The sequence below is a fragment of the Camelus bactrianus genome, chromosome 1, assembly GCF_048773025.1.
Source record: "Camelus bactrianus isolate YW-2024 breed Bactrian camel chromosome 1, ASM4877302v1, whole genome shotgun sequence".
Classification (NCBI taxonomy): domain Eukaryota; kingdom Metazoa; phylum Chordata; class Mammalia; order Artiodactyla; family Camelidae; genus Camelus; species Camelus bactrianus.
The window spans coordinates 103,166,597-103,178,839 of NC_133539.1; the positions used below are offsets into that span (position 1 = coordinate 103,166,597).

At 32.8% G+C, this 12,243-nt stretch overlaps 1 protein-coding gene across 6 annotated transcripts in view; it reads right to left on the reverse strand.

Moving 5' to 3' along the window:
- Positions 1 to 12,243, reverse strand: part of TRPC1 (transient receptor potential cation channel subfamily C member 1) — a 60,075-nt gene that overhangs the window by 39,085 nt on the left and 8,747 nt on the right. For 2 of the 6 annotated variants that reach the window (XM_010952238.3, XM_074370140.1), the window contains exons 2-3: positions 9,685 to 9,839; positions 3,534 to 3,635 (exon numbers count right to left, since the gene is read on the reverse strand). The exons of 1 other annotated variant lie outside the window; for it this stretch is intronic. In XM_010952238.3, the coding sequence (XP_010950540.1) occupies positions 3,534 to 3,635; positions 9,685 to 9,839 (257 nt within the window). The remainder of the gene's footprint in view (positions 1 to 3,533; positions 3,636 to 9,684; positions 9,840 to 12,243) is intronic. 3 more of the 6 variants (XM_010952239.3, XM_074370147.1, XM_074370152.1) reach the window with 2 other exon arrangements.

The following is a 12,243-nucleotide window of genomic DNA, read 5'->3' on the forward strand; positions in this document are numbered from 1 at the left end:
AACTCCACCTCTATGGCAAACCTTGTCACATTGATAGCAATAAAGTTACTTAAAAGTGATAAGTAAATAGAAGGCACTCTTCCTTTTATATAATTCTCCACATATTCTCAGTAACCATCTATAATGTTCCCTGTTACAAATGCACAAAAACACTAACAATCATAGCTACTGGAAGTGTTAGGCATTTATATTTATCATCTCATTTAATCCCCACAATAACCTGCAAAATTGAGCATTATAATCCCCACGAAGAAACTGAGGCTCAGAGAGGTTAATGTGCCCGAGCTACACAATAGAGTGGCAAAGTGCAGAGAACCCAGGTGTGTGTTACTCTGGAGGCTGGGCTCCTTTCACTACACCGGCTTATGCTTAGTGATGGCATGATACGAGAAAGGAAACATTAGTAAATAAAGATCAGGGTTCAGTTTTAAAAGGTTGACTATTTTATGGCTACTGCATACTCTTCCAAAACTTCTCACTTTTTCACAGATATTTTTCTGAGAGCTATTTGATTCCATAGTATAAGCTCATCTAGTTCACAGTTTATTTTTGTCATTTTTATTAACATTGTAAAAGTAGTGCACACACATTATAAAATATCTGAAAAATATAGAAAAGTGAAAAGAAGAATAAAAATACCTATCTTCCTACTACTCGAAAACATTTACCATATTTCCTTCTAGTCCTTTCTCTACCACACCCACTTTTAAGGGTAACATTGGCATGAATGATTTGGCACCAACAATTAAAAACAATGGTCCTTAATATTTTGAAGATCAAAGACCCTTTTAATGATCTCATAAAGCTATAACCTAAAATCTTTTGGAAAAAAAATCCATGTAGAGAATTTTGCATGCAATTTAAGGAAGCTAATAGATCCTATGTTCAAGATATTTTATTTTGCTGATTTAAATAACACTACCACAAACATCTTTATGAATATAGTTTTTTCAAAATTTAGGATTATCACATTAACATAGAACTCATGAAGTGGAATTATAGGTCTAAAGGCCATGAACAGTTTTGAGGCTTTTGATACATAGTATCAAAGTCCTTTAAATAAGTTTATATTACCAATAATACAGGAATGTACCCACACACTAAGGTTTACTCACCAGCACTGGGCATGATAACTCCCAATTTATGAGTAAAAAAACTATCATGAAATATTAATTTACTCTTCCCTGATTACTGATAAATTTTAATGTTTTCTGACATACTTATCTTTTTTCCCTCTTTCATGAATAGTTTGTTTATATACTTTCCATTTATTTATTGGGGACTTCAAATTAATGAACTTATTTGACACAACACTGTAAAATGACTATAACTCAATAAAAAAATGTTTAAAAAAAAAAACTACAGAGAAATCTAAAAATTTACTCCATTCTCCCTAATTACAAAAAAGAGGTTATAAAGAGGAGAAAATCATATTTAATCCCTTAGGGAAAAAATAGTTCTCACTTTTCCTATGAAACACACTTAACTATATGAAAAACACTATTAGACATAGATGATTAAAGTTCATAATTCCATTGCTCATAATATAAGCTATACACTATCAAAAAAAACCACCTGTATTTGAAAGTCAAAATTTATCAAAAGATAATTTTTATAAGCCAGGAATACAGAATAAATTCACTGAGGTGGTAAAAAAAAAAGTATATAAAAATATTTGACATTGCCTGTCTAGAAGTAATAGGGCTATTAAACTATAATTCAAGCAAAGGCTGGATAACCTTTTTTGTTAAAGGTAAAGTAGAAAGTATTTTTTCACTGAGTAGGTGAGGACAGCCCACCCTTGCAACTCAAGATTCAATTGGCAGTGGTAATGGTGATGAAATAATATGTCAGTTGCTCTAATATCCTGACACACTACACCCAACCTCCCCAAGAAAGTAAATGGGTTAAAAGGCTAGAAAGTGGAATAGGTCTACCAAAATATACTAGTAACTGCAGGTTAGGTGGCAGAAATTGAACAGGATTCCAGACATTTCTGATTCTTTGGACAGGGGCTATATTCTTAGCCTTTTCCCCCTCAATTCTTGTTGGTTTCTTACCACCACTTAAACTAGTTGGAACTATCCTCTGGAGAATGTCACGCTTACACAAACTTTGTAATAGTTTAAATGAGGGTAAAATATTTCAGCTAATATATGATAAAATATGTAATTTAGGGGAGCTTCTCATTGTTCTCAGATAATGGCAGATAATATGCATCCAATTGATAATTCTTTCTTAAAACAATATTTTTCATATGAGTATAGCTAGTTTACAGTCCCAGAAATTATTTTTACTGATTATTTCACTACATCCTCACCAGTAATGAGTGTTACAACTTTTAAATTCTGATATACAACAAATACCTCATTTTTACAGAATATATTTTCTTATTAGTAACTATCTTCTTAATTATAAAAACAATAAAGAAAATAAGAATAAGAAAAAAAATCCTTAATTTGGTAATGAGAGCCATACAGTTCCTTTTCTATGCATATTTTTAACCGTGGATTGTATTATATGCACAGCTCATTATCTTCATTTTTTTCACTTCCTCTATTATATGTTTTCATGTTCCTAAATACCTTTAAAAGTACCATTTTAATCATATGTAATTATTTATATTTCCAATCTTTCATTTTGGGATATTTAGAGTGTGTCACATGGTTTTTTCACTTCTACAAATAAGATTACAATTAATATTTTTGACCACTTCCTTGATAAATTTCTAGAGGAGGAAGCACAAGGTTAAAGAATATGAACATCTCTCTTGTGTATGACATATCCTGTCAAACTGCTTCCCAAAACACCCTCCCTACCTGTGATGTATGAGACTGGACTACTCCTTTGCCATCAATGATTTTTTTAAAAAAAACTTTGCTAATTTGATAAGCAAAAATTAGCATCTTCTATTTGATTGTCAGTAAAGTTTAATATTTTGTACCTTCTTTTGAGATTTTTTTCATGTCCTTTTCTCATTTTGGTGTTTTTCATCAATTCGCCTAATATTAAGATTATGAATTTGTGATATATGCTGAAAATATCTTTTGAAAGTTATCTATCTGCCTTTTAAATTTTGCCTGATGCCTTGATCCCAGAAATTTAACTTCTGTACAGCCAAAGGCTGTGCCGCATTGTCCATTGTTTTTATGCTCAGAAAGTTTTTCCCTCCCAATCATCTAAATATTCACCTACATTTTCTTCCAGTTTTATAGTTTCATTCTTTATTTTTAATTCTTAGATCCATTTGGAAACGAATCTGTATTTTCAACTTAACCTGCAGAATGTTTCAAACTAAAAATACTGGATCACATTAACAAAATTATAGAAATATCACTAGTTTTAAAAGGTTTCCTGAAAGCAATATTAATTATTCTTGCAAGTGTCTACTTACTTTAAAGCAATATTTTACGGAGTAAAAAAATCTATTTATTTAAAACAAAATAAATTGGAGGGGACGAAAATAATGGCAATGGGGCAGAGATCTATTTTGGCTTAAAAATCCAAATTAATAAATATTTAAGAGTACTAACTACTATAGTTGGTCTTGATGATCGTTTTGGTCGATGATTAAGTAGTATATCAACAGCTCCCACTACTTCAGAGTCGATTGCCACCAAAAGAGCATCTGCGGACTTTAAAAAAAAAAAGGTTAAAAAATGAAAATGGAGGATAAAAAAGGTAAACTATTTATTTTTACTAATAATTCATAAATAAAACTATTTTTAATTTAAACTGTATTATATACAGTAATACTGAACTTTCAAAAATTTAGACTGTCCAAATAGTACATTTGCTTGCCTTAGCAGTACTTCTGTGTACCACAACACACACATTTTTGTCCTGGGTTCACTGCATGAGCTGACAAAATAATGAATGCTTGACAGAGGGGTTTATTAATGAAATAGTGCTGATCCATGCAGTATTTAAACTTGAAATGTTCTTTTTTCCTAAGATCTTTACTCTTGAACTGTGGACCAAAAGAATCTTAACACTCCAAATCTATAAAAGACATTGCCAAGAACAATTACTACAGGTAAAGGATTGTGTTCAGCCTGATAAAAATGCTAATCAATGCAACCATGAGCTAAGGGACAATGAGAAAATATGTAAACATCTGCTCTCATCTTTAAAGCACAGATGGCTGACTGAAATTACAAATATGACATTAATGTTGCAATCTTATCAAGTAAAAAACACAAAGAACTAGGCTACCACTGTCCTTAGAGATAAGAGGGAGAAGTGACTTTATAGTTTTACTCTCAAACTCATTACTCCCATAGCTCATTTTGAAGCTCCAACTTTGATAGGAGGAAAAAGTAAATAGAAGCTGAGGAAATAGAGATTATTTTTTTCAATTCTCTGTAACCAAGTCTACAGTCCTATTATGGTCACTGGCAACTGTGACATCAGGTTTTGGGTTTCTTTTTGTTTTGTTTTGTAAGGAAAACCATAAAGGCAGAAGAGAAAAATGGGGATAAGTAATGATTTAACCTAAGAAAATGTCTTGATTATTTTCAGTCTTTATCTTTTAGACTATGATCATCTTTAATAACTATTTAAATAAACATTTTCTCCCTTGAAAATGAAATTATATCAGATGTTAAATATTCCTCATAGCTGAAAAGAATAAACTTTCACCTACTTTATCTAGATGTCAAAAATAGGACTAAAAATGACAGATTTTACCTGGATGTGTAAAAATAGGACTAAGCACCTCAAAGAAAGGGTTGGGGGCCATGTTCAACCATTAGAAACTGCCTATGTATTCATAAAGGAAAAACTCCCCACTCTCAGGGGACACTTAAATTACTATTTTATCCCTTTAAACTTTTAGGTTCATTGGGCTGTAGCTTATTCTTTAGAAACTAGCATTATTATTTTTCTGCTTTGCAAACATTTTTCTTCAGTTTTTACTGGACTTGGTCAGGTAAAGCAAACAAACAAAAAGAACCATGTGTTCATTACTACTAAATATTTCATTTATGATCTTTAATTTTAACCTATAAAGATAACTATAGTAATGCGCCTGATCTCAAAGTCAAAACATTAGGTAACTCCAATCATCTGAAACATAGGCATGGATCTAGCTGCAAGTTTCTTCCAGAACCATACTGAGCTGTCACAAACTAACTTCATGGGCATTATTTCCTAGAAGCAACTGCCTCAACCACACGGACAGAGTAGTCTATAAATGACGGATATCTGGCTTTCCTAAGTACACTTCAGGTCTCTACTGAAAAAGGGAAGAGCTAGATTAAAGCCAACAAAGAAGAGGGAAAAGGATGAAAAAATTGCTAAAAAGTTGATCATTGAGAAGATAAAATATCAGCAAAATATAGCAAAATCAGTCAATACACAGCAGGCTGAAGCCATTTAATATAAGGAAAATATGTCAATCGTTTCAGACTATATGAAGCAAAGTAAAATGATTACACTCTCGACACCCACTTACGATGGTAAAGTTAAATTATATTCAGATATACTATTTAGTTAAGAATAAAGAAAGATTCATGTTAAATCTTTCCATGCTTAAAAGAATAAGCTTCAGGTGTAAAAATATTTATTTATGTAAAAAAGTCATTAAATAAGGAGTTGCCATTGACTTTTTTATTCTGCACAATGCTGTGTTATTTGATAAAGAAGGAAGTTCTGAGGGAAAAAATGTTTTATTTTAAAAATATCTGTGGGTATACAAAATGTCCTCATTGGTTTTGTTTCTCAATTGCTCAGATATTTGATCATTCCTTATTAAAATCTATTCAGTATATATTATGTATTACTGAGGTTACTATCTTCCTTCCCTCCTCAGAATTTGTCTTTTCAACAATTCCCATACTCTTTCCTCTAAGCTCAGAGTAAGAAACTACTTGTTTCCTTCCCAAAGCTAAATTTCCCACCTTGGTTTTAATTTAGTGCTCCTGTCTTCTATAGGACCTTGGTCCTCCATTCGCAGAAATACCAGTCCTAGCCCCCACCTCCTAAAAACATGAAATTCTTCCTTACTCTTTGCTAACTTGACTTGACCTATCTTTTTCTTACCACTCAAGTTTTTACTCTCTCACTCTGCAAACTTCTCAAACCCATGCATATCATTTTCTCTAATTCTCGTGATGCCAGAGTTTCAGAATCCAATGGCCTTTCCTACTTCCACATGTTTCTTGATTTCTAAGCAACATAGTAAAACGGTTTCTTTGGTCTTCGCAATGCTGCATTATCCTAACTCCTTTAATGAAACCCTTTCCTTCTAATGTACTTTATTGATGTAGATGCTCCCTGAGAAAGAATCAGCACTAGTTTGCTCTTCTCTGTGATTTCACCCGCTGTCGCAATGTCCGTGATCTCCCCACGCCCACGACTGCTGTATCTCTCCAGCCCAACCTCTCCCTAGAGATGTAAGCGTTCCATCGGAAACTGCCTGATATCCTTAAAATAAACAAGGCTAAAACCAGAATTCACATTTCTCTGCCCTGAGCTTGACTTCTTAGCTTCCTGTTTTTCTTTCATCCTTCTCCAAGTCACCCATGTTTAAGATTTTCAAATCATCTTGGACTCCTTCTCAGTTCCCTCCACCAAATTCAAATACTCACTAAATTCTATCAATACTTCCCCCATAACATCTCTCACATCTGCCATCCCTCTCTCATTCTTAGAGCCCAGTATTCTAGGTCAGGCTTTAATCTCTTCGTATCTGGATTACTATAAAAACCGCTCACTCAAGCTGTTTATAGACCTCCCCACTTTCCACTTCTTAATCTATATTGAACACAGCCACTAATTGGTTTTTCTAAAATGCCATTGGACACATCACATCCTTTCTAAAAAATTATTTAATGATCTCACTATCTATCATATAAAACACAAATTCCTTAGCCTGGCATTCAGGCTCTTTTCATCAGTTTTGTTTTAGTTATTTTCCCAGGTATCTCCCACTGCTATCCAACCCAAATATTTTGTTCAAAAAGACTAAGTCAATTCACTGTCTCAAGAATATACATTGAATGTGCCTTTGTTTACATCTTTCTCCACCTCCTATTCCTGACCTAGCTATACATTTTTGAGAGTAGTTTCAGGAAATAGGTAAAAGCATGTACTCTGGAGCCAGAACCTGGGTTCTAATTCTGGATGTGGCATTTATGCAGTGACTTTGGACATGTTACTGAAATTTTCTGTACCTTGGCTTTCTCCTCTATAAAATAGGAATAATAATTGTACCTATCTCACAGGACTGTTGTGAGAACTAAAGAAGTGAATATATTTAAGATTCCTAGTACACGGTAGAACTATATAAATATTAGCAATTATTAGTATTTCAAGGCTGAGCTCAACTGATACTCTTCCATGAAACCTTTCTTGATGGCTCAAATCCAGTTTCCAAAACATTTATTGCAAACCACAAAAGTTTGAGTACGAAACAGAGTTTCTCAATAGTGGCACTATTGACATTTTGGGCCAGATAATTCTTTGTTGTGGGATAATTCTTTGTTTAGGGGCTGTCTTGTTCACCATAGGATGTTTAGCGGCATCCCTACCTCTGCCCACCAGGTGCCAGCAGTAACCCACTCCCAGCTGTAAAATCAAAATGTTTCCAGATGTTGCCAAATGTCCCCTGAGGGACAAAATTGTCCAGTTGCGAACCACTGGTATACCACAAGATAAAATACATGACAGCACCTTGTAATCTCAAAGGAATACACAAAGGTCAAGTATTATTACCACTTAGCACTTAGGGAATACATTTTTGTATTACTTAATTGATTTAAAAATTCATATATACTTTCATTGTGCAATTAGTCCTTTAGTACAGAACTCATGTTTTACATATTCATTTCCACAATCACAACCAACCCAAAGGCCTTGGACATTTGTTGACTTATAGCGAAGACAGAACAACCTGAGGTAACCTGAGACAGAACACAGTGAACTGGAAAGAGCATGGGATTTGCAGTCAGAAGACTAGGTTCAAATCTTAGCTTTGCCCTTACTTTAGAACTTTGGGCAATTCATTACAGTCTATGAGCCTCAGTTTTCTGAACTATAAAATAATACATCTATATAGGTTGGCTATGACGTTCAGCTGTGATCAGGTATGTAAAAGAACCACGGACACTGCAGAAATTTTATATACATAGAATCTTACATGTAAAAAGACAACAATGATTATTACACCATAATACCTCTTTTATATAGAATCATCAGAGACTTACTTGGTAACCTTATTGTCTAGGTAACTGAAGCTTATGCCTTTAAGTGTTTAATTTTGAAATTTCAACTATTCTGATGTAAGTTTTCTGCTTCAGAAGTACTATATATATTCTTCCTTCTTCTAAAACAATACATACTGAATATAATTTAACTTTCCCTTACTGCCTCTGGGCCATTGTTATAAACATCAGTTACCACTCTCACATACGGCTCCCTTAGAGATTATCAGGCATGTAATGCTGCTGACGTCTTTATTAAGCAGAGTCAGAGGTCCTGTGCCTCATTTCGTTCCACCACAGCCCTTATGCCCCTTCTGTTGCCCCTCTCGTTCTCTATGGATTAGAAAACTAACTAAGTTTATTGATGTGGAATCTAAAATGAGAAAAAATAGACTTTGAAGAAGGTCTCCAGACATACTCCTATGACTAAAGTTCATAAATGGTAAACTTCATGGCATCTACTCTGGCTGCTCAGAGGTATTTTTTACTTCCTGGCTCTTGGTGGTGTTCTGTGTAACTGAAATGTCTGAGAAAGCAGTTTCTTTTTCTACTCTAAATATGTATACATAGAGACAGTGCCATATGTTGTAATACATATATGTATATTATTATCTGTATAAAGAAATGTACATAGGACTAACCTACTTATTTTTTTAAAAAATCTGTGAGTGCTCCCTGGTGCCACTCAAAAAAAAAAAAGTCTCATTAATTTAAAGCTACAACAATCACACTATTTGAAAGAAAAAAAAAAAAAGAGAGCCAGAATTCATGTGCTAAGTCCCATAAGCAAACCAAAAAGGAAAGAAAATTATATTATTAAATTTCCTTCAGAATCTCTTGATTGAATTCTTTCGAGACCTATACACATGCCTGCTTTTTCACCTGAATGATATGAAGACAAACAGAAAGGTCAGTATTTTCCAGTTTAAAAAAATTCATTCACCTTTAATTATAAGCAAACACTAAATTTCAGACAAAAAGGAAAATTTAATTTAATAAAACTTAACAGGAGAAAACAAAGTCAAACTGAAAATTGCTTTGTGAGTGAGGAACATTTTGTTCTTATGCCTATAAATCATATGGGCTACAGAAATACCTGTTCTCCCGACACTTCCAGAATACTTGTACTACTTTTTGATATATATGACAAATAAGTAATAAGTAATAAAAACAAAGTCATCTTTAGTTATGATAATTTACCACTGTTGGATATTTTAAAATATATAAGGGGGAGGAAATAAAAGTTGGGAGAAAAAGATAAATCAAGTCAAAATATTATAAAAAAAAAGTTTTTTGGGGTTGTTTTAAAAACTTTTAGTGGCTTTCACAAATACAAGGTGACAGAAAGAGAGAAAAAATAGATAGGAAGAGAAGAAGAAAAAAAGGGAGGGAGGGAAGGCAGGAGGGAAGTAGAAAGAAGAAAACAAGGCATATGTAACAGTACTTAGAAGCTACTGGATAAGATTATCTAGCCTTGTACCTGACAACCGTAGTCCAAAAGAAGCTGCAGTATATCCAAGTTTTCATTTTCAATAGTTATGGTAACAGCATTTCTCCCAAGCACATCTACGCAATTTATGTTCAAGTCACCTGAACTGTTTTCCTCCAAAATCTTTTTAACCATATAATAGTCACCTAAATAACAATATACAAACATAATTTAATATCCATGACATATTAAATAAGAACATCTGTAAAGAAAATTTAGCTTGTTGATTTAAAAGATTAAAAAATCTAAACTCAATTTTGTATATGGAAATGTGCAAAGAAAATGTGAACATTTCCTTGCTGAAAAACTTACATCCTGATAAAATAATATGTATATTGGCTGCAAACATAAAAAGTAGAAAAAATTTAAATATGCGGTTTAAAATAAAATTTGTTTAAAATTCATAACTGATTGATTATAAGGAAAGTTTTGGGAGACATTTAAAGCAGTAAAGAATGTCCAAAAGCACAGACTAAATGCTAGAAAAATTAGAAACATAAAGGATTTAAGTTTTATACCTCAAATACATACACACATTTAATGGTTAAATGGTTAAAAATGAGATCTAGTAATAAGTGGAGGATATTATGAAGAGGTTTTACAGGGCAAAGTACACTTCGGAAAAGCAGTGTGAATATGTATATGCTTGTAGGTATGTATAGTAAGAGGAAAAGGTGCCTGAAATTCCTCCTCTTCTCCCCACTCTCCCAACACACGCACGAACACACATACACCCATCTCATTAGTGAAGATGTTTAGATTAAATGAGGGAATAATCAACTGACAAAACTCCAAGGCAGGATTAGGATTAACACTGGTAAAGACCAAAGACAGAATATTTCATAGTGAAATTTGATCTGTCAGGATTATGCAGAGTAGCTTCTGGCTAACTACCCCACATCAAAACAGCTAATCCACAAAGGAAAATGAGAATAATTATGGAGGTAATCATTTTCAGAGGGCCCACAACACTCGTCTGCTAACTAGAAAATAATAAGGGGAATAAATCAAAAGATAAATATTAGAGAAAGAAAGCAAAGTGGGTTTTATTTTATTTCATCTTACTTTTTAACGTAAGAAAAATAAACCATTTTAAGTGACTTGCAAATACATTTGTTCCTTAGAAGTCTATGAATAAGAAAAAGGAAAAGAACAATCAGAGTGGAAAACAGAAGGAAAGAAATGATTTCATGACACAAAAAGAGAAAATCCTAAAACTGGACCAAATGAGTGAATAAGAAAGGTAACAGACTTTTTTGGGTTAAAATTTTAAATAAGTTTTGCTATTATTTTTAACCAATGACATTAAAGTCCCCAGACATTTTGGAAGAAGATGAAAGGTAGTTTTCCTAATGGTGTATTTCCTTACTTCCCTCAAGAAGAAAACTTTTACAAATGTTAGCAACTATATATAAAAACAGACTTAAAAAAAAAAAAAGCTTCTTCCGTATAGCACAGGGAACTATGTTCAATATTTTGTAATAATCCCTAGTGGAAAAAAAAAAGTAAACGAATATACGCATGTATATGCATGACTGGGACATTGTGCTGTACACCAGAGAGTGACGCATTGCAACTGACTGTACTTCAATTTAAGAAATAAAATACATTAAAAAAAGAAAACTAGTCAAAAAGAAATATTTTCCTCATAGCACTAATTAATATTTAGATACTAATGCTCCATGACAAAAACTTATCAAGCAATTCACAAAGTGAATTTCTTAGTCACAAGTTGAAATGATAGTGAACATAGATTTGTCACTATTGGAAAATAACTTGAAAACCTTATTTCAGACGAATTTATTTCAGTATCTTAGTTGGAAGAGGATGCTACCCATAAAAACTCCTGATGTATTTTCTTTGGTTTAATGATATATCTAGGTGAGGATTAGTTTTTTATTTATCCTGCCCGGAATTCACTAGGCTCTCTGAATCTCTTCATCAAAATGCAGTATTTTCAGCCATTATCTCTTCAAATATTGCTTCATCCTATACTGTTTTTTCTCCTTTTGGAACTTCTTTAGACATCATTTTAGATCGTCCCACTCCAACTTCTGTGTCTCTAAAGATGTCTTATATTTCCTCTTTCTCACTCTCTTTCCTGCATTCTGGATAACTTTTGATTTCTCGTCCAGTCACTTATTCCTCCTTCAACTAGTTCTGCTGATGAAGCCACTCATTAATTTTAAAAATTTTAATGACTATGTTTTGTATTTCTATAAATCTTTCTATATTTATTCTATAAATTTATTTCCAAATCTTTTGATATATTTTCTTCTGTTTTCATTTCCTTATTTTAAGTTCTTAGTCTTTTTAAACATACTTATTTTATGGTCTCTATATGATAATTATCTGACAGTCTTAGGGATTTAATCCTATTTATTGTGTCTACTGACTCATGATAATGGGTGGCTATCTTCTGAATTTTTAAATTGGGTACTGCAAACTCATCTTCATGCAGCTTAACTATGGGAAACTAGGTAGCCTAGTATGAAAATTTGTCCCACCAAGGATGTTGTTTGCTTTTTCCAGGTAACTTTTTCCAGGTAA